General features: G+C 35.8%; 1 protein-coding gene across 5 annotated transcripts; it reads left to right on the top strand.

Annotated features, from left to right (window-relative positions):
- Positions 1-3,194: 3,194 nt before the first annotated feature.
- On the top strand, positions 3,195-24,200 carry LOC150100774 (uncharacterized). 5 transcript variants are annotated; one of them, XM_090401794.1, is made up of 2 exons: positions 3,195-3,378; positions 21,932-24,200. In XM_090401794.1, the coding sequence occupies exon 2, from the start codon at positions 22,430-22,432 to the stop codon at positions 23,987-23,989; it is 1,560 nt and encodes a 519-aa protein (XP_090257920.1). In that variant the 5' UTR covers positions 3,195-3,378; positions 21,932-22,429; the 3' UTR covers positions 23,990-24,200. The 5 variants fall into 5 exon arrangements, with proteins under 5 accessions (XP_090257920.1, XP_090257923.1, XP_090257919.1 ...); XM_090401797.1 differs by lacking the exon at positions 3,195-3,378 and adding an exon at positions 3,538-3,797; XM_090401793.1 differs by lacking the exon at positions 3,195-3,378 and adding an exon at positions 3,538-3,815.

Here is a 24,200-nt window from a genome sequence, read left to right as displayed (position 1 = left end):
CCAATCAGTATCTCAGAAGCGTTGGTGAAAGTACAGGAAAAATCGGCCAAAAAGAGAATTCATTAATGGGTGGACAGAAATCTATTCATGCAGCATATTTCTCTATTGGGGGGGGGGGACATGGCTTTGTGATGAGTAGTGGAGAGGATTCACACGCGAGCAACAAAGATGGCGAGTAGTCTGTGTAATGTTCTCTATGAATATAGGTTGAGCGTGTATGTGCTGCAGAAGTTGGGGTTAATCGCCAAAAAAGAGGGGATAAGATAGAAATATTTAAAAGAGTTTCATGGGATTGTTTTCGGGGATGGTTCAGCACTTTGCTAGAGGGTAGAAGAAGAGGTTATCCCTGGAATCTGAGTTAAGGTGTGATTAACAGGGGAGAGTCAGTAGTAGATTTTTCGCTTCTATAGTTATGAATAAATGGAATCGATTGCCTGAGTCGCTTTGTATGCTTTTTCTGTTAATGAGTTCTATGAGAGATGTGACAGAGGGTGTGTATATTATTGAGTTTCCCGCAACGAGTCTTTGTAGCCCAAGACTCGTGTTTTTGGATTCAATGACTCCAAGTTGGAGTCATTGCCGTCCAAAGACACACTGCATAGGTACCGATGCAATAATTTTAATACTAATAGATTAATTACGATGAACATTGCTCATATTATGAGTAATGATGTGGATAGCCATCTATTAGCATTTCGTGAATAGTCAGTGTGGTCTGATTAATGTGGGTCCTTCTTCAATGTAAATGAAAAATAACATCTGCAAATGCTGTATATATAGCAGAGTAAGTGAAGCTGTTTAGAATTAATTTTTGATAACTATTTGGCAGTTAGGCTCCACCTCTTAGCGATCATAATTAGCTGGGCCATGCCTATCAATTATTTTTAATAGACCTCTAGGAAGGAGAGTATGCCAGACACACACACACGCCACGATATTGCAATCTCTGAGACATATACACACACACATCGTTGTCTGAAATTATGTTAGTAGTGTAGCCAATTTTCTTAAGTTATGGAATTAAAACCATGATTTTCAGTTGACCAGTCCATACACGCCCATATTATAGTTTGAGTAATTCAGCAATCAGTCGAAGAAAGGATTAGAAAACGTTGCTGATGTTGGCAAATAGAATAATGTCAAGTTTATTTAGTTCTTTATTTTTATGACAGTTCCATTCCCAGAATGATGTAAACCTGTAGCATAGGAGCTGAAAGTAGGCAAAAGGTTAAATAATCCGAGAAACGTGACCATAGTGTGTTCTTCAGTATCGAAGTAATCCACTTTTGTAACTTTTCCTTTAAACGTCAATCCATTGTCGCCAATCGGCAAATCACTGGCCCAATCAATTCCTTGAGTCCAGTTCCATCATAGTACACTGCTTAAAATAACCTCAAAGGGCATAACCCCACACTTTGCTTTCTTAAACACTGGAATCCACTGTACTATGCCCATTTCCTCCCTCTATTAAATTAATCCTGTAGGATATTTATACCATCTTTCTTAACTTAAGCTTTATCTAATTATGAGCCATGGGCAAAGAACTGGATATTTCTTCTTAAATGATTTCCTGTATCTCTGATGTAGAAATTAAAAACTAGCAGCCAGAATAAAGAGTTTTATGTGAAGCTTTAATCCTACCTTCTCCTGGATTTTGTTATGAACAGAACCTTAAGTTATGCCGTAGTTTATTAAATTGGGAAATTTAATTGGGAAATTGAAATTGAGAAAGCTATATTAAATTGTATACCCAAGATAAGGAGATTTAATCAGGTAGGAGTTAAATGAATTAGTAGTATCATTTATTAGTATTAGTAGTAATATCATAGTAGTAGTATCAGGAAAAAAATGTTGTTGACGGTAAATAAGGAGAAAGATGACCATTCAGCTCATGAATAGTACAGGTGTTAGGCAAGAAAGGTGACCATTATGGTGAGGTAGGCAAAATCAGATTATTGGAAGAAATTAGCCTAGGAGGCTAACGAAAATACCCCAAAGTAGACGTGCCAAGTAAGAGGAAGAATGACTATTGAAGGATCATTTTAATAAGAGGTTAAGTAACAAAAGCAAATAAATAGTTGATTTATTGAGTGGCCACTTTGCAAGGGTATATTATCCAAGTGAGGATGATGCTCTGTCATATGTAACAGAAACCGGAATAGAAGTGGATGAATTGTAGGTTCTTAGGATATTGCATCAATATAAATACTGCCTTGAGATAAGATAGGATATCAGATTGCGTTTTATGAGAATATGCAAGAGACTTGGCTATGCATCTGACTAGACTCTTTAATTAAAGTCTCAGTTCTATTAGATTTCAAAGGGTATGAATGAGGAAAATAATAATTCCCTTGCATACGTGAGGATGAAGAAAAGGATTTAGATCTGGTAGTAGACGGAGAGTTGAAGTTTAAAGGACATCTTGCTAATGTTGCCTAGTAAGCCAATAAGATTACTTTGCTCCTGAGGAAGACACTAACAGGTAGAGATATGGAAGTTATACGAAATAATAATAATAATTATTATTATTATTCGTGACACCTCCAAGGAGTCCGAAGACTCTTCGCGGGAGGACACCCACTGTACAACTCTCTATCTCCGCCACTACCGAACCTCTACTACGAATCGACCACATCAGCGCCATCTACTGCCCACTACCACAAAAAGTATTTTTTGTCTGTAAATTGCGTATGTTCTAAAGAGACGATTTGTCTGTATGCGAGATGAAAAACCCGAGAGTCCCGGAGAAAGAACCCTGTTACTACCGTATGAGATCGGCTAACTCACCCTCGATTGAAAAAGTCCATATAAAGATTCCTCCCGTCGCTACGGGAATCGGACTCAGGTCTTTTCCAATATCCGTATCGCCAGCTTTATATCCATTTGTTCCAAATTATGCAACAAAGCTGAAAATAAAGAAAGTTCTATGTGGAAAACCCAGTCGATTCCCTTCTGAAAATTTAGTAGTGTGGTGATTGTGTATTTTATCTAACAGGGTTGAAAGTTTCTTATAAAAAAGTTGCAAATTAGAAAGTCAAGGCCTCCTTTCTTCGATAAAACAATGTCATATACCACACCTTCACCAGAGAGTATCATATTCCTGTCCACCCCTTCCTGATTTCTATATTTTATCAACCATTCCAATCCTGAACACACACGTGTGCACAGTCGGTGCCAGGTTATTTTGAGCCGCAGGCAAAGTTTACAAGTGCGCCCCTTATTTCACGAGTTGGATATTTTTTTAAAAATTAAATTGTCTTCTTCTTCTTCCTTTCCAGGCTTATAGGCCAAGTGGCCTGTTCCGGACTCAGTACCATCTTTTTAAGGGTTTTCCTCTGCATCGAGTACCTTTTGGGTGGTAATTTAGAATTTGTTTAGGTATTCTGCTTCTATTCATTCTTAGTATGTGAATTGTAAATATAAAAAATATAAATTATTTTGGCATGCTATGAAAATCAAATTTTAATTTTTCTTGCCTTAAATTTTGCAAAATTTTGAAAGTTTTGTGCCCCTTCATGGCTTTCCCCGTAGAAGGTTGGTAACGTCAGCCCTGCACGTGTGTGTATATTTGCATTCAAGTTAATTTAAATATATAAACATAACCAATGATTTTGTAATTTTTTTGGTCTCGCTGCGCTTGGTTATGACTACGCGCTAAATGTAACATTGGTTGTGGTTGGTGTACATTTTGTTCTTATGGGAAGAATTGAGCTACTCATCTGTGCATTTTAAGAGATTCGAAAACGTTACTCAAAACTGAAAGAGCGATGGAAAACGAATAGCACACAATTCCTTGGGTAAAGGATTAAAACCAAGTATATAATTTCTTGGTATCTTTAATGTATAATGTTCTAGTAAAATACTTATAAGCTCTGTATTACTAAAAGTTTGGCATTTCTAGCCTGGCTCCCAGTGATGAGACCTCAATAAAGGTCGAAACCGGTCTGGGTAGTGGCCCCTTGCCTTAATACATAGCATCATACATCTCCTCAAGGAGGTGGGCTGTGCATTAAGGGTAAATATTAAGAATAGTGATCAGAGCTTATTCTACTTTTACCATGAGTTGCCTTGACTTGCACTACTTTGAGGATCAGCTAGACTTCTAATCCAAATACGTGCACGTTTACTTGGGAAATGGAGTAAAACCAGGTTTAAAATAGCTTGGTATCTTTAACATATATATATATATATATATATATATACACACACACACAAACACATACACACAGTAGTATGTGCATATGTATGGATGTTTATGTACACACGTTTATTTATAGTTATTACATGTATCTATACTCATAGAACCCTTTCTGTTTTTCAGCCTATAACACGCCTGTTGTAAATGAAAAAGTAAAAAAAAAGAAAATGAAATGAAACTTCAAATATAGAAAAGTAATGTTTAGCAGAGCCGATCTTACTGTAAACTGTATGAATTTCGAAGTCTTACTTAATTGACTACAACACTGGCAAGTTATTTTCAGTGTTGCATATCAAATTCCTATATCAAATTTTCTTTATGTTTCGGAAGATTATGATTTTCATTTTAATGTTTTTATTCTGATTATTGTGCTATTTAAAGGTTGTGTGTAGGTTACTGGAACCATATTGTATAGTGAAACCATTGTTTCATTTTATGTATGAAGCTTTGTAAATTATTATTATTATTATATATTTTCTCGTCATATCAGATTACTGGTTCAGATTAGTATATGTATTGTACAAGGTACTAAGCGTGTTGCATTTATCTAAGTAATATTCTCTATTATATTATCTCTAAATAATATTAATAATTATATAAAGATGTTGCATCTTGAACATTACTAATTCATGACCAAGGATACAGTGGTTTTGCATGTATTGCTTAGAATAACACATCTCCCATTTCCAGAAATCTATTTAAATTGTTGAATAGGAGAAGGAATATGAATATTTTTTGCAGTACTATAATTGTTTTTAGTATGCTGTGAGCTAGACTTATCTTGCTTTAGTGAGATCAGTGATTTCACTGAGTACATTTTTATATAAATGTACATGGGCATTTATATAAAATAAATATATATATTTATATGGGACAGTGGGAGAAAGAATCTTGGTGCACCAGGATTGAGCACACTAATTGGAAATGTCATCATTCAAAATTGGTGAACTTTTGGCAGTATTTAATTAACGTGGGAAGTACAAAACATCAAAATTCTGGGATGTCCTAGCAAAAATTATCCAAGAAATTGATGAGTGGGCTTGGGTTCAGTGGAAGCCAATTATGAAGATAAGTGGCATGCTGAAGCATCATTCTAATTATGATAAAGAAAATATGAAAGATGTATTTTCATTAAGTAGCAACATGGGATGAAGAGAAGGGACATTCCATCATGGTCCACTATTGTAGTGTAGGTGCATGATTAAGAGAAAGAAGCAGCTAAATTCAATCTATACCTGTGCCTCCTAAAGACAGGTCATATTTTTATAATTGTGGCTATACCTTAAAAGTGTAAATTAGTAAAAATGCTAAAGCCACACAACATGATCATATTTTTATATCTTGAGTCATACAACAAAAAGAACAGCTATATACTCTTGGATGGTAGCAGTGTTTCAAGCAGGACCTCTGAGAGGAATTTTATCAGGGGGTACAAAGTTTCTTTCAGGTCACTTACCTTCTCCATAAGTGATTCTGTTTTTATGGCCCTCAAGCCCAGGTAATGGGTTCTGGTTTCAAGGATGATGCACTATTTGTCCTTTAGTTGGAAATGGCTGAATTCAAATGTGAGTAAACATTATGAATATTTTAATATATTCCAACATATAGTCTCATATTCTAGTGTGGCATGGCTGTTGTCAAAAATCTTTACTTGGTAGATGATACCATTAACTCATTTATTGGAGACATTAAGTGGCTTGAAAAGTTTTATGTTTGATCTCTAAAGCAGGATTATCACTTAGCCATTTATTGTAAGAAAATGTTTTATAGCTTTTTTTTTTTTCACCTGTTGTGTAGTGGGACTGACATTTATAAAAAAAACAAACAAACCACATAATTCCAATAAAATCCTTCATTTGGGAAGGCAAATTTAAATCTTTGAAAGTATAAGGAACCTTTCTAAGGTCCTTTTAGATGAAAAACCTTGGTATTATTAAGCTCAGTTTTGAGTTTAATGGGTGTTTTGATTGTCTTTTAGGTGAGAGATGAAGTTCATCATCCAGTATGAGACCATGCCTGAAGTGCCTTGAAAAAGTTCTTTGTTTGGTCTTTAGTGCAGGGTTTCCAGAATGTGTAAAAAAAAAAAAAATAATAATAACAATAATAATTTAATGCAATAGGTTCTTCCTTAGCTTATCTTACAGTACTCTTACTTTACAAGATTTTGTGTGCAGGATCACATTAAAAAAATAAAAAAGGAAGAAAGAAAGAAATCTAGTCTTATTTAGAAACAGCAAGGTTAAATACATATTTCGCAGAGACATGTCCCTTGGATTTGCACTGGACTACAGTTGTACCATTCCCTGGTGCATGTGTGTGTGTGTGGACAGTGAGATGAAAAATAGAATTCTTGATATATATATAATTTTATTTATTATTAACATCTGATCTCCATGGAGTCAGAGATTCATCGTGGGAGGTACACGCTATTGCACACAATGCTAATCCAACCGTCCTTTAAACTGATTCAATGTGTCTACATTCACAACACACTCAGGAAATGCATTCCACTCTCCATGCAAAGAAACTTCTCCTCTGCTCACACTTTCCTTATATAGTTTTTCGTGATGGCCTCTTGTTCTTCTCCCATTCCATGAAAAATCTCTTCCATGTCAACCTAATAACAACCCCTGACTAGCTTATATGTCTAAATCATGTCCCTCCCCCTTTTCCTCCTATTCGCGAGGCTCTGCAACTTGCATTCTCTCAATCTGTTCTTGTACTCCACATCCAAAGACCACTGACCACCTTTGTGAATCATATCTGGACCATTTCCAACATATCCTCGTCACAATGAAAACCCGGTGACTAAATTTGTACATAATAATCCATATGAGGCCTGATCAAGGCCTTATACAATGGCATCATAAACTATTTCTGCATGTCAGGGTCCTTTACATCACTGCCATTATTCAATGTGACGTCTTCACAACTTGTGCAATGTGGCCCCTGAATTTCAGGTCCTTGTCCACCATCACTCCTAGATCTCTCATCTCTCTACTTTAAAGTTTCCCCACCAAGTGTATACTTCGCATCTCATCGTTGCTACCAATTCTCTAAACTTATACTTTGCAACATTGCACTGACAGTTCCACTTATCTCCCATTCATGCAGTCTATTGAAGTCCTCTTGTAAGGCCATAATATCTGCTTGATTTTGCATTGCTCTCCCATCATCTGGAAACAGTTGCATATCACTAGTTAAACCCATCCCAATATCATTAACATACAAATTGAACAACAGTGGTCTCAAAATTGATTCTTGCAGTACACCACTAGTGACCTTCCTCTTTTGGGATACTGCACCCCCCCCCATATGCAAGTTATTTATTTTTATTTTTTTAATAGCAGCAAGGTTATAGTTTTCAGGAATGCTGTGTACAGAAGGCTTTTTCAAATATATTGAGCAGTACATTGTCTATATTTGACTTGAAGTCAGCAGTTGAATTGCAGGAGGTACAGGAAGATCGTTTGAATCAGATTCGAGACAAGGGTGCCCATTACCTCCATTGTTATTCATTGTTTATGTGAAATGCATTATAAAGGAATGTGGCATTAAATCTGATATCAGAATTGGAGGATACAGATGCTAAATCAGAACCTACTCTGTTTCTCAGTCCCTGACAGATTACAACCTACTGACCTGATCCATCAGGTCAGTAGGTTGTAATCCTTTTACATTTTAGTACTGTTTGTAATCCGTAAACTATATTCTAGAGAATAAACATGAAACTTTGTTAAAGCCACTTCAGACTTCCAACGAGTGGATCATTGGTCTTGCACTGTGTAATGAAAGTCAATCTAAAGACATTTACAAACTTCCATATCCTGGCAAGATTCGAACAAACATTCTGGTTGGAGAGCAAGTATGTTAACCATTCAGCCAGCTAGGCTGTCATGCATACACATCTGCAGTATCTGTGAAAGAATGATCAGAATAGTTGCAAAATTTTGACAGCAAGTAACATGTATATAGTAGAGCAACTTTATCTTTTTATTGCTAAACTTCATTAATTTAAAAGATGTAGTGTTCCTCTCTTATTGTTTTGATTTTTAATTCTATTTTATGTTTGTATAATAATTCTAGTTTTAAAAAGAAAAAGTTACTCAAAATATTAAAAATATGCCATCTTGGTGGATTGAGTAGATATTTTCTGGATAAACTACTTGATATCATATAATCTATTTTGTTTATTAGCTGATCTTAAAAAGGAAATTAATTGTTTCAGTTCATAACAGAAATATGAAAGACTGTTAGTATAAGATGATTTATTTGGGCAATGAGGATTAGTGCAATGATGGATAGCAATGTTATTTAATAAACTTTATTATTATTATGGGCTACTCCATGGAGCCTTTAGACTCATTGAGATAACATAGAGATAAACTTCTTGAATAGGATCTGATTTCAAGTAATGTGAGCAGATTTGAAAATGGGAAACTGGACAGTAAGACTTATTTGTTCCTCTGGTCTCACTGAATACTCTACTAGGAAAGAAGCAGAGGAATATTTTTGAGCCATTAGAGAAGTCATCTGATGTAAGGAAAATGCTAAATCTCAGACACATAGAATTTGTTTTGGAAGGAAGAGCTAATAATAATGGCATTTGTTAGATTTCTGTTCAGGACACAGATTATAATCTGTGTATAATAAATACTATGAATAATTATTCATAGTATTTACAATGAATAATTATTCATTGTAAATACTGTGTACCTATATATGTGCATAAATTCATGTAGAGAGAGAGAATATGTGCATAAATTCATGTAGAAATAGAGAGAATATATACATAACAAGAAATGTCTTACTGATTTTTTTCACTTTATAGTGATGTCTTCAGATTAGTCCATTGTAAATGAATCAATAAGGGGGGGGGGTTTGAAAAAGGAAGCAATTCTCACCTAGTGTTGGGCAGGATAAAAATAGGTATCACATTAATGAGAAAAATATGAATGCCAGCCTTAATATGAAACCCACATTAATGAGAAAAATATGAATGGCTGACTGAGTGGATGGCATGTCTACTCTCTAATCAAGAGATGGTGAGTTTGTGTCCCACCGTGGGTATGGATGTGTGTATACTGCTCTGGACAAACTTATATCTCCTTGAGTTTATTAAGCTTGTTTAAACAAACAAACAAAAAAAATCATGAAAGTTTTGAAAACAATCAAAGCCAAACAACTTTCAGATGTGAACTGAGACTCAAAAATACAAATTTTATTGGGAAAAAGTGAAAGAGTTCTGAAACAAAATCCAGAGGATGTGTGGCAAAATATAAATAAAGCATTAACTGACTTAGAGAGAAGCATGTGTGATCCTCTCTGGAAAAATACTTAAATATGAATCCCATGGCATACATAGAGCATTAAAGAGACAGACCATAAAAAAAAAAGAACAGTATAAAAAGTTCCTTGGTTGTGATTTAAAGTTTGCTCCTAAAGAATATTGAGAAATATGTATTAAAGCTAAGTTATGGATAAAAGTTTTTTAAAAGTAATGGGGGATTTTGTAAAGGATGCAGAAGATAAATAGAGGATATAAGTGTCTTTCAGTAGTATTGTTGGAATTTTTTGTTGTTTATATTGTGTTTTGCTACTTGTTATTTGTACTTCTTCTGAAAATGGCATCCATAAAGAAACACACTTTGGTAGCACGTAAAGTTTCGTTACAAAGATCTAGCTCTGTGTTGGATTTTTCGCAGTGGATGTGTGGCAATAATTGCTATATGTATGCACCAAAAAAATGTGAAAGATTTGTGGACTGTTTGAGTAAATGACAAGAAGGAAAGCATTAACATATGTGAAAAGTGTCTTGATATATTAGAGCGATTAGAAATGGGAGCAAGTGTAGGGACCATAGTAGAAGAGCTTAAGCAAGAGTTAGTGAAAATGAAAAGTGAAATTAAACAACTGGAAGAGGATATTTAAACATCTTAAGAAGAGATTGGCTGATGACAATGAAAAGGCAGAAGTTATATTATGAAGAAAAACCAAAGGATAGGCTTATATCTTTTGTATGGGGACACGATCATTAGTGGTGTGGTGACTAATAAAGTGCATGAAACATACTTTCCTGGTGGAACAATGAAGAAAATAACTGAGTTGCAGAAAAGGAAAGACCAGGTGTCAAAATTAGTGGTAGTTGTGGAGAGAAATGACTTAGTTGGGGAAAAAAAGAATGTTGATAGAAATTTGAGGAAGTTGTTATAACAGATAAAGAAGAATAGTGTTGTTGGAAAAGTCATAGGTGTATTGCCCAGTTATTTCAACAGTGAATTTAGAAGGAGAGCAGAGATAATGAATAGTAAGGTGGCTGAGTTGTGTGAGGCAAAGGGAGTTCAATTTGTAAATCTGTGGAGGGAATTTGAAGGAAAGTTGGAATGGTTTAAAGTTGTTGATTGCATTTGTATGGGTTTGGTGTTGGGCATTTTGAAAGGTCATTGTTTTATGAGAAGACACAGAGCCAAGAAGTTAATGTAGTAAATGATCAGAGTCTACTTGTGAAGCAGGATAGTACAATTAAATGGATTGTACGACAGGAAGAAGATGGATATGATATTAAAGAGGTGATTGCAGCAGCTGCAACCACAACTTCAAGTGATGGAATGCATAAAGATGAGGATGAGACAGGTCAGAATGGAAATCAGAGTTAGATCAGAGAAACGGGAGTGGTCAGACTGAAAAGAGAGAGAGAGGTGTGGTATAGCAGCTAGAATAGAGAATGTTGGTGGTAGAATGGCCTCAAGGACACAGGGATTGTTATGTTTGTACACAAATTTAAGGAGTATTCACAAGAGAGATGAGTTTGCATTGATTGAGTGAGTATGCCCAAATATAATTTAAGTGAAACTTGGTTGTTGGAGGAGGATGTGATGTTGGAATAGAAACAGAAGGATATATAATTTTTTGGAAGGATAAAAATGTGAAAAGAGGAAGGAGTGTGTTGTTAATGATTGCAGATGAATTGTGTCCACAAAGTATGAAAGTTGATAGTGCATGCACAGATTTGAATCTATGTGGTGTGAAGTTGAAATAAAGGTTAGTATATCTGATAGGATGCTATTATAGATCAGGGAATGCAGAGAATACTGACTGTGAAATGTTTTAAGCAAATTAGTTGGGCATGTAAAAAGAAGGTGATCCTGATGGGAGATTTTAATTATAGGATATATAATTACAGAAGAGTGAGTTGAATTTCTGAGAGATAAATATCTTAAGCAGCATATGACTGAAGCAACTAGAGGCTTTCTGTTTTGAATTTGGTGATAACTTCACAGGATGTAGTTGTTGATGAGATGTTGGTGAGAGTGATCATGAGGTGCTTGTTTGGGAAGTGATGAAACAAGGAAAGGTTACTACCGAAAATGGATATATGTGAAAGTGTGAAGCGGATGATTATAGAAAGCTCTGTAGTCAGTTAGCATCAGTACGTTGGGTAGATTATCTGAGCGCAAAAGATATTGACAATGCATGGAAACTCGCAAGGCAGTAGGAGTGACATGGATGAATAATGAAATCAACCAATCTCTGCTGGAAAAGAAAATGCTATGGAGGAGTACAAGATGGTGGTGATCGGATCCATGAAAAGTATAAAGTGCCGACTAGGAAGGTGATAAGCATGGTAAAGTAAGAAAGGGTGCAGTATAAAGGAGATTGGCTGGTCTGGCCATGGTTAACTAAAGGGAATTTTTCTGCTATATGGCAAGCAAGAGAAAGAATAATTATGGCAGGTTGACATTGATAGATAGTCATGGCAGCCGAATAACAGTTGCAAAGGATATAGTGGACTTATTGAATGAGCACTTTATCAGCACATATCATACTGGTGTAAATGATACGGTGCAATATATAGAAGGGAGGCAAGTATTAGGAGAATTGGAAATGAAGGAATCATAGGTGTATCAGGTGTTGTTTGGATCAGATGTTAATAAGGCTGTGGGAATAGATGACATATCTCCACGTATTCTTAAGGAATGTGCACCACAGTTATGCCCCTGACCTGGTTATTTAATGAAAGTCTTGCAGTGGATAGGGTTCCTAAGGATTTGAAAGAAGGCAAAATAGTACCACTCCACAAGCATGGCTTTAGGACAGAAGTTTCCAATTCTAAATGGTCTGTGTAACTGCGGTTTTGGTCAAGGTGTTGGAGAGGTTGGTTAGTAATAGAATACAGGATTAGGTTGATGGACATAGCATTCTTTGGCCAGCATGAATTTGTAAAGGGTAGATCCTGTTTTAGCAATTTATTTGCATTTTATGGTAGGGTAACTGGTGTGTTAGATAAAGGAGAATCGTATACAGTGATATTCTTGGACTTTGCAAAAGCATTACATAGATTATTATTATTATTAAACAAGACCTCATGGAGTCAAAGACTCATCTGGGAGGTCCTTTTATCACACACACATCTCATCATACCATGTCTTAAACACACTCAAACTCCTTGCAGACACTACACTCTCAGGCAAGGCATTCCAATCATTCACAACTCTGCACGAAAAAAACCTGCCTCTCACTCCCCTACTCACACCCTCTTTTTACAGTTTCCAGGGATGACCTCTGGTTCTCCCCTGATCTCCCACTATTCTCTGTAGAACTTCTTCACCATTGATCTTATAACAACCCCTTACCAACTTGTAGGTCTCTATCATATCTCCCCTCTTCCTTCTCTCCATCTTCTCAATCTTTCCTCATACTCAACATTCCAGAGGTCAGAAACTACCTTAGTAATTTAAACTACCTATGTAATAAGTAAGTAGATTACTAAACCATGACCTCCCTTTAGCAAATCCATGCTGTCCATCAAAGATTATACCACTGTTGTCAACCCAACTCTGGATCCTAGTTCTCACAAGCTTCTCCAACAACTTAACCACAACACCTGACACAGAGATAGGCCTATAGTTTGATGCTTGAGTTCGATCACCTCCTTTATGAAGTGGCACAATCTTGCCCTCCTTCTACTCTTTAGGAACTTGACCAAGTGCAAGACTCGTATTAAAAAAATATGTCAAGGCAGGTGTCAACTCTCTGGCACATTCCTTCAGAATATGCGGTGATATATTATCAAGTCCCACAGCCTTATTTACATCTAGTTTACTCAACTCCCCAAACACCTCTTGCTTACTTACAGTCAGTCTCTCCTCCCCATCATCAACTGCTCTTAATCTCTCCATGAAGTCACATTCACAAGATTGAAAGATCTTTATGAACTGCTCATTAAGTATCTCCACCACACATTCTGCAACAGCTGTCTTTATACCATTTCCTCCAATCAATGTCATCCTTCCATAATCATTCTTTCTTTTGCTGGCTACATATCGAAAGAACTCCCTAGGATTCTTTTTGGCTTCATTAGCTAACTGCTGTTCATACCTCTCTTTAGCTACTCTCACCAACCAAGTTACCCTCCTTGCCTGGTCTTTGTAGACCTCATGAAATTGGTTACTTCCACTTCTTTTATGCTGCCTCCACAATGCCCTTTTTCTCTGTATCGCATGCTTAATCTCTTTATTCATCCATCTCACACCTACCTTATTTAACCTTCTCACCCATGGTATAAATTTAGACATTGCATCTACTAAATATTTTTTGAAAATCCCCCAAGCTGCATTGATCTCTTTTCCAGCTAACTCCTCATTCCATGCTACACCTGCAAGCTGTCTCCTGAGCTCTTCATAATCACCCCCCTTGTAGTTCCACATATACCCTTTTTTCACAGGGGTCCTTGCACTGCTGGCAACCACCCAGGTAATCACCTCATGGTCACTTTCACCAATTGGTGGATGATTTGACACCTCATTTATAATTACATCCTCCGATGAGATGACCAAATCCAAGACCCTTAATCCTCGTGTGCCCTCTGTTACATACTGTCTGAGGTAGTTATTCCTCAAAAACTCAAGAAACTCATTTTCTTTACTTCTAGTTGCTATCTCTTCATTTCACTCTATATTGCCATAATTAAAATCACCCATAATGATCACCCTTTTCTTATTTGCTTGGCTTATTTGACTATACATTTCACTATCACCACCATCCACGTTACCAGCATCTATAACATCTATAACAACACCACATTACCAGCATCTATTACATCTATAACAACATCCCACCAAGTATTTGATTCTATTCACCTCTATCTCACACCATAGTTCATGCCTCAAAACCACTGGCCCTATTTCCCTCTTGCATCTCTACCTTGTATGGACATAACTCTTTCTCTATCATCAATAGCACTCCCCTTCCCTTTTTATCCCTTCTATCCTCGCGAAACACATCATACCTTTCCATCTCTATTCCTGTCAGGATGTCGTCCTCATCTAACCATGTCTCATTTATTCCAACAATCTTTGGGTGCACAGACGCAATTAGTGCAACCATTTCATCTGCCTTGTTTCTTATACTTCTAGCATTGGTATACAAACACAACAACTCATTTCTGGATCTACAGCTAGTTACACTGATACCACTCACTCGATGTGATCTCTCCATGCTGGACTGGGGCCATTTCCCTTTCTGCTTCTTCATTTTAGAACCCTTTGCATTTCCATCTGTTTCCTCTTGATCCCTGGTCATCCCATTTCTTTCCTGCCTACACATGCTCTCACCTCCTCTTGGAGCATCCACCTTTCTCACGCTGTATACCCCTGTCCACCCTGAGCCTCCCCGTTTCCCCGCTCCTCTTGCACACCCATTCTCTCATTTTTTATACTCATACCACTCACTTCCCCATTCATTTCCACTTCTTCAATCTCTCCTGTCTTACTCTCCTGCTCTTCCACATCACTCCTCTCTTGATTTGATTCATCTAACCAGATCGAGATGGGAGTGATGTATTTCTCTCTATTCACTTCTCTACCCTCCAGCAGCAGTCTCTCCAAGCGACTCACACCATAACCACTCAAATGCAGTCCATCACTCCCATACAGCTCACTTTGTCCCTCAAACTCATTCCACACATTAACAAACTGTACTCCCATCTCCTCACACATTTCAGCCAGAATATCATTCATTATCTTTGCTCTCCGCCTCATTTCACCATAATCATACCTAGGCAAATTACTGCATGATAAGTTGGTGTACAAGCTGCAGAGGATGGGAATAGATAGTATATTGGTCGGATGGATTGGAGAGTGGCTCTCTGAACTATACCAGCAGGTTGTGTATCATGGAGCAGTGTATCAAAAAAAAGGAGGGCAAACCAGTGGTGTGTCCTAGGGTTCTTTCCTTGGGCCCCTGCTGTTTAACTTTTTTGTAAATGATGTATCACATGGACTGAGTGGGGATCTTCAGTTATTTGCTGATGACATAAAATTGGAAAGAATTATAAGTAGCACTGCTGATGTTAATTCCTTTCAGGAAGATTTGAATAGACTTTTTACTTCGATTTTATCGGAATTATCCAGATGAGATTATTATTATTATTTAATAATAATACATAATTACATAATACCTCCAGGGAGTCCAAAGAGTCAAAGACTGTAGAGGGCACCTGCTCTACAGCTGTCCATCTCCACCAGCCGCAACTACCTTCATCATCTACACCAACACCATCTACCGCCAACCACCACTAGTATTTTCACAAACAAACATCCATGCCCACGGCAGAATTCGAACCTGCAGCCTTTTGGCTGGAGAGAGGATATGCTAACCACTTGGCCAACCTGGCTGGCCGAGTGGTTAGCAGAGTGGAAATTATAAAGAGTAGAACATGAGAGGGGAAAAACCAGAGGTCATCCCTGGAAGTTATGTAAAAGTGTGGTGAAGAGGGATGTGAAGAATGGATTTTTAAATGGAGAATTGTCAATGAATGGAACACGTTACCAGAATGTGTTGTTAATGCAAGGAGTTTTAAGGATTTTAAGATTCAATATGATAAATATGTTGTCAGTCGAATGAACCTCCCACAATGAGTCTGCCGACTCCATGGAGGGTGCAGTAATAATAATAATAATAAATATCACACAGAAGGAAGAATGTTTGGAAAACTACATAGAAAGCTTAGAAGCAGAGGAAAGAGGAATCACAGGTCATAAGGGTAATATAAAAAGTAAAAATAAGGATATTCTGGATGTCTAGAACAATTATTTTGAAAAATTACTATATGGGGAACAGGCATAAAAAAATATCAAGGAGAAATATAAATCAATGCTTCAAATAGAATAACCAGAAACTTAAAGTTTAGAAGGCATCTAGAGTAGATGATATTCAACTTGAAATTCTCAAATATGGTGGCAGAAAAATTTTTCAGTGTCTACACTGTCAGACACAAGATCAGATCCCACGTTTTTGAAGTACAACTTTAATCGAATCAATTTATGAAATGAGAAGTAAAGGTGAATGTGAAAATTGTAGAGAAATTTTCTTGCTATGTGTTCCAGGAAAGATTTGTGCAAGTATGCTTTGAGAAAATAAAAAAGCTGGTAAGAGACAAGCTAAGCTCTGGCCAAATTGGGGTTGCAAAGACCAAATGTTTACCTTATAACCAAGTAAGAACTCAAAATTTGGTTTGATGTATTGAATTTAGGGAATAATCAGCTGGCCCCTCCACCCTATTCCCAGAAGTCAAAGAAAAGTGATCTGAAACAGAACAAAGGAAATAGCAGGTAATAGAGTACAAAGGAAATAGAAAAGGAAAAAGAGCACAAAAGAAATATTTGAAAATAGAACAAAGGAAATGTCAGGAAATTGTAACTAATGACAGAATATGAAGGATAGGTAGGAGCCATACATAAAGCATATGTGAAAAAGCTTAAATGCTCACAATAATTAGAGATATATAAGAGAGAAGAGAACCAGAAGAACATGAAACTATAAAATGCAAATAATAGATGGAGATATATAAAAAAAAAAAAAGAACCAAAGTGTATGAAACCATAAAAATGAAAATCCAAAATTAATGTTTAAATTTTGAAATGCTATGTTAGTTTAAATTAATGTCACCCACCTGAAACCTCTATAGCAAACTAAATGTTATTCTTGATCTCCTTGGAGTTATAAGACTTATCATGGGAGATCCATCTTAGACATCACAAAGTCTGTTATATCATACCTCAAACTCATTCACCATTTGCACTCTTATCATCCTATCAGGATGCATTCTACTATCCAGCTACCCTCCATGCAAAAAATGTCACTTATCATCACTCTTACTTAGAGTATGCCTCTTTCCATTCATAGAAATTGCCCTTTATTTGCCTACTTGTCCATCTTATTTAAATCCTCCTGAAGAACCACAGCATTGACATCATCATTAATAACTCTTCCAGCTTCTTATCATCTGTAAACAACTGAATATTCTCCTCCTCCCCTTCTGTAATCCAATGAAACTGTTACTGACATTAAATCTTTATAGCTAACTCAATGCTAGACCTCCTTGGAATCATAAAACTCATTGTGCATGACCTATGAGATTACACAAAGTCTGTTATACCATTCCTCATTTAAATTTGCATTCTCACTGTTATAACCCTGCTTTATCTTTTTTGTTCTTTACTTGAAACTTCGTGAACTGTCATAAATTGTCGTCTGCCACTATTTATTTATTTCTACTAGATCTGTAGTCTAACAAATTTATTTGTTTTATGACTGAGCCAGTTAGACTAAGTATTGAGTGTGAGAATATAAAATTTTAAACTAAAGACAAAGCAGATATTGTTTGTATTCCTTGCTTATATTAATCTTTACTTTAAATCAGTCATTGCTTAATTATTGATTACTTAAAGTTTATCTTATGTAGGTTTGAAATATTCAGCATAGTATAATAAATTTAATTTAATCCTTTACCCAAGTGTAGGCAAACAAAGTTTGCACCTGAAGTAGTTTAGGACTGAGGCAACTCATAGCAAAGGTGGACCAAGCTCTCATCACTCCTTGTCTATCTCCCATAATGCAAAGCACATCTCCTTGCAGACATGTATAATGCTATGCATTAAGGTAAGGGGCCACTACCCAGACCAGTTTTGACCTTTATTGAGGTCTCGTCAGTGGGAGGCAGACCTAGAAGTGGTGATACTAAGGCAGAAGCAATGGAGAGGTCATATTTTCTTATACGAGTTGCCAAAAGGTGGCAACTCATATTGTTGAGAGCTTGATCCACCTTTGCTACGAGTTGCCTCAGTCCTGAACTACTTCAGGTGCAAACTTTGTTTGCCTACACTTGGATAAAGGATTAAACTAAATTTATTATAGTCTAACCAAGCAGAAAATAAACTTCCAACATCTTTCTCTAAATCCAGAATAAATTAATAATAAGGTGGTACCTTTTGGCAACTCGTATAAGTAAATATGACCTCTCCATTGCTTCTGCCTTAGTATCACCACTTCTAGGTCTGCCTCCCACTGACGAGACCTCAATAAAGGATTAAACCGATCTGGGTAGTGACCCTTCCCTTAATGCATAGCATTATACATGTCTGCAAGGAGATATGCTTTGCATTATGGGAGATACTGAGACAAGGAGTGATGAGAGCTTGGTCCACCTTTTGCTACGAGTTGCCTCAGTCCTTCAGGCGCAAAGTTTGTTTGCCTACACTTGGGTAAAGGATTAAACTAAATTTATTATAGTCTAACCAAGTGGAAAATAAACTTCCAATTCAGCATAGTGCATTGACAGAATCAGTCCAGTGTGTTGTTCACAAACCATTTAATTAAATCAAAAAGAAATATTTACACAGTCTGATCCACATTAACATTTTATATATATACAATTGCAATACAAGTCTGTCAATTTCAATTCTTCCCAATTCAAACTTAGTTCTATGTTTCTTCCCTTCAAGTAAAATCACAATCTAGATTATCCTGCTAGTCAAATATTATTATTATTCATGACGCTGCCAAGGAGTCCGAAGACTCATCGCGGAAGGACACCTATTGTACAACTCTCCATGTCCACCACTAACTGATACTCTATTACCAATCATCTACATCAGCGCCATCTACTGCTCACCACCACAGCCAGTATTTTTTGTCTGCAAATTGCGTGTGTTCTGAAAATATACACAAACTGACAATAAAGCATACCTTGAGTAAGCTTAATTCTATATTAATATACATTGTGTTATTGTACCCATAAACAGACACGCTTGATGTACATTCTTGTTTGGAATTATCACATAAGTGCTTATAATTCTCGTTCAGCACTATCTTTTACGTGAATCTTTTGTTCACACGAAAGTGCTCCTTTTTTTTTTTTTTTTTTGTCCTTTTTTCCTTCTGCCGGCTTGTTCTTGATATCCTGCCAAATTTCTTCTTTGTCTGAGTCGTCGATTATTCTAAGCCCCTTAGAGCCCTTAACAGTGGCAATGTGCATCTCTTTCCTAGTGAGACTTCCTGACGATCGACACAATATTTTTCATTGCAGCAGATCCAGGCAGGAGATGATTGAGAACCCTCAGATCTACAATGTTTCTCTTTTGATTACTGACATCAGACCTCACGTGGCAGCAGACCCAGGTAAGAGAAGAATGAGAACCCTAAGACAAAGCTCTTCTCGATGTTTTGCCTTATTTAGGCCCAGACTTCCATTGTACACATAGTAACATATCATGAGAGATTTTACATCACCACCCTATCAGGATGCATTGCACTATCCAACTATCCTCCATATAAAAATGCCACTTATCATCATTCTGTTATTTTGCAATTATCAGTTATGGTCTCTTGTTCATAATATGTCCCTTAAACTTCAGATTTTTGTTTGCTATCATCCCAATATCCCTTGCCTCTTCTACATCCTCTGATATAGTTCCACTAATAGAGTATGCATCTTTCCATCGATAGACACCAATTTCAGTCGCATTTCATTACATTATACTGAAATTCCCCCCCCCCCTTTTTTTTGTCCACATGCCTAGCTTATTCAAATTCTCCTGAAGGGCCACAACATTGACACTATCACTAATAACCCTTCCTAGCTTCTTATTATTTATTATCTGCAAACTGAATATCTCCCCTCCTAATCTAGTTCTAGCATAACAGTTAAAACAGTAGAGGTACCAGTACTGAGCCTTGTGGAAATCTATTTGTCACCTTCTTCCTTAATACTACTCCCTTGTACACAAACTCTGATAGTCTATCACAGTCAATCTCCATTATTACTCACTAGCCTCATATCAAAACCCATAACCTGTAACTTAAACATCAGCTTATGTGGCACACTGTCAAATGCCTTCGTGAAATTTAAAAAAAAGTAGCAGCATATACTTTTCCTTCATCAACTGCTCTTGTTACATTATAAAAGGCAATTAGATTATCATAACAAATCTATGATGATCCTCACAGATAACATCATCCTCATTTGTTCAAATTTGTATGTAATCTCTGAGTAATTTTTCCAAAATTCTCCATCTTTATGCATTAGCACTATCTTATCCTCCTTCCACTCCTTAGGCATGTTTCCCATCCAGTCCCAATGCCTTATTGACTTTCAGAGTATTTATTATTCAAAATGCATTCTTCTTATGCACTTCTAAACCTTTTCCCATCTCTCTAGTAATAAACTTACTTTTGCAGGATAACCTTATAAAGGGATCATTAAACAACTCCCACTATGCCATCTACATTCTTCACTTGATTCCCCTTTCCATCTAATTCTTCCACAGTCATTTCTTATGTTACATGCTACATAATGAAAGAAATCCTCTTTATTTTCCTTGAATCTCGTTTTGTCTTCCAAAATACAATAAGAGTATTACTGATCACTTTCCTGGCTCGTATCTTATGCTCCTTATGCATCTTCCATAACCTCTTTTTATCAGCAAGTGCTGATTGATTTCATTAGTCATCCACTTTGCATCAAAGTAGGATATTGTTTTCACTTCAGGTATGCATCTTGCATTGCTGCTCATAAATATTTCTTAATTAGCTCCCATGCAGTGGTAATATCTTTCCCTTCTAATTTTTACATTCATGGAACTACCCCAAGCTAATTTCTAAGAATGTTGTAATCGCCTATTTATATTCCATATATTCCATAGTGGAGGGAACACTAGATCAGTGTTTCCCAACATTTTTTGGATCATGCCCCATCTCAACGGCTCAAAGATTTCGAGGCCCCCCCCCCCAGCATAATAGTCAGCCAAGTTCTGAAAATGTATAATATAAATATGTTTTAAATAAAAAAAGGAACATAGGTAAAACTGTTTTTAATTTGACTTTCTTCAATGAATATTAATTTTATATTACACTTTGTATATTATAAAACATAAATCATACTGAACTCAGGGAAAATAAAATCCAAGTTAATGCGATCCTTGAGCTTGATGTCTGCTGCAGGTTTTTATTTGAGGTACTAATTTAGTAATTTTCAATCTTAAATCCCCATGGTTTGTGATATTCAGATGATTTCTTTTTTTCAGTAGCAAGTCATTTACAGCACTAAAGCCACATTCAACTAAATATGACGGCGGGAAAGGCAACAGTATTTTTTTTTGCAAAACTAGTTGAATTTTGGTATTTCATTTCTGTCTCATCAGAAAGCCATGCCATTGTTCCTTTTATGTTAAATAAATTTCTAATAGCTGCATCATTTTGATTTTCTGAGAGTTCTTCATGATACTGTATTTATATTGATTGCTGTATTCCTTGGACCATTGTTGTTCAGTCTAGTTTGATATAAATCTAATTAAACCAAACACATTAAGGAGGAGGGAAGATATTTCATTTAATGTAAAATTAGAGCCAATTTTTTTGTTCGAAATTGATTGATTTATATTTTGTATATTTCAGATGAAGATATGGCTGATCAGTCTTTCAAGAAACCACACGGCAGTTTCCAAGTTGTATCATTTATATGCAGTTGTGTCTCAAATAAATGTGACATATTTAGAAAATAATGTGTTAGTAATGAAAGGAATGAGAACTGAATAAAATATATTGCAGTGATAGAGTTTCTGAAATAACAATATTTTACAGCATGGATTAATTTAACATCAGTGTTTCTAGCAGTTCTTAGTTGTCCCTACAAAAAACTTGTTATGCCAATTTTATGTGATCTTTTTATGTATAGTTCTTGTGAACCTTCAATTTCTGGAGAGAATTTTCTTACTGCTTGTAACATATCTGATACACACGAGAAAAATACATTGGAAGCTTATACAAGGATACTTTCAGAACAAATGCATGTTGATACTGCTGAAGTTCTTTTAGGTGCAGAGTCTTTTAAATGTAGAACAGATAACTATTTCCTATAAAGAAGCTCTTGTGGAACACAAAAAATTCACATAAATGAGAAAACATTTATTTGTAGAATTTGTGAGAAAATTTTACACAAATGAAAATCTTCAGGTTCACAGTAAGATTTGCACAAAAGAGAAACCTTGTATGTGTGAGACCTGTGGGAAACATTTTTCACAGTCATCTATTCTAGACAGACACAGACAAATTCATATAAAAAAGCAATTTTTTATATGCAAAATGTGTGGTAAAAAGTTTTCCTTGAAAGGAAATCATAATATTCATAAAATAATTAATGCAAAGGAGAAATCTTTTATATGTGAAAATTGTGGTTATAACTCTTCAGACAAAGAAATATTTAATATGCATAAAAACCTTCATGTTACAGAATGTTTAATTCTTGCTGCCTCAAGGAATTATGTACAGAATACAAGTAACCATCACAGTAAATGTCAAACAAATGAAAAAAGATTTGTTTGTGAAACTTGTGGAAAAGATTTTGCATTCAGAACGAGACTAGATGAACACACAAGAATTCATAGAAACGAGAAGCCATTTACATGTGAGACATGTGGAAGTTCATTTAAGCAGCAGTGTAATCTAATTGAACACAAGAAGATACATACACATGAGAAAACATTTAGTTGTGAGATTTGTGGCAAAAAGTTTTTGCGCTCAAGGGAAGTTAGGGTTCATATACGGAGTCACACTAAGGAAAAGCCATTTTATTGTGACGAATGTGGAAAGAGTTATTCCACATCAAGTTATCTTAAGGTTCATAGGCGGATGCACACTGATGATAAGCCTTTCACTTGTGAGATTTGTGGAATGAAATTTAAATGGAAAAAGCGTTGCGATAATCATGTTAAGAATCATCTTTCAGATAATTCTTCTTCAGAAACTTTGCACAGTGATGTTTTGAAAGAAGGTTTTTCTGTACAAGAGGTAGATATAGATAATGAATGCTTCAAGTGTTTAACATGTCATAAGACATTTTTGAACACCAGAAGCTTTCTTATACATAAAAGAAGGCATGTAAATGAAAAACCTTTTTCTTGTGAAACATGCAATAAGAACTTTTCAACAAAACATCATCTTGGAATACATTTAAGAGTTCACACTAAAGAAAAGCCATATATGTGTGAAATTTGTGGAAGAAAATTTGGTCAAACCCAACATCTTAAAGATCACAGTAGGGTGCATACTAGAGAAAAACGTTTAATATGCCAAATTTGTGGGAAAAAGTTTTTTGTACCCAGAGATACATATGAGAAAGGAACTAGCGATGATCATTTGTTTAAGTGTTGCCATTCATGTCAGCAAAAATCCTGTAACTGGCATAATATATTAGATCAGTGCAATTTTCCAAATGGTAGACGTTTTATGTGCGAGATATGTGGGAAAAAATTTCCGTTACCTCATCATCTTACTCAGCATCGCAGAGTACACACAAAAGAGAAACCTTATTCATGTGAAATGTGTGGTAAGAAGTTTTCTCAGTCAGGACATCTTTCTCAGCATAAAAAATGCCATCAAACCGGTTATTTTTGGAAGTTGGATCAAAATATGGTTGATGATATCTCTGACATACACAGAGAGGCCGTTTTTTAGTAGTCTTTGTATTAGAAAATATCTGTAAATCTAATATAAGCATGTCCTTGTATTTATTTATTTTAAGTGGCAAAATATTTTAAACTTTTGTATCAAATACTTGAAGACACTTCTATTTGATGATACTTGCTGTATTTGTATCTTTGTGTGTGCTGTTTGATTAAGAATGTGTATAATCTGTAAATTTACATAACATTATCTGTTAATGTAA

Source organism: Typopeltis vanoorti, chromosome 12, assembly GCF_054136105.1.
Source record: "Typopeltis vanoorti isolate ZY-2024b chromosome 12, IOZ_Tvanoo_1.0, whole genome shotgun sequence".
In the NCBI taxonomy this organism is placed as follows: Eukaryota; Metazoa; Arthropoda; class Arachnida; order Uropygi; family Thelyphonidae; genus Typopeltis; species Typopeltis vanoorti.
The sequence above is the reverse complement of the archived record's forward strand: the minus strand, read 5'-3'. Positions and strand labels throughout refer to the sequence as shown.

Excerpts from the sequence above, each read along its gene's own strand:
- LOC150100774 (XM_090401794.1), top strand. The coding sequence starts at position 22,430 with ATGAGAAAACATTTATTTGTAGAATTTGTGAGAAAATTTTACACAAAT.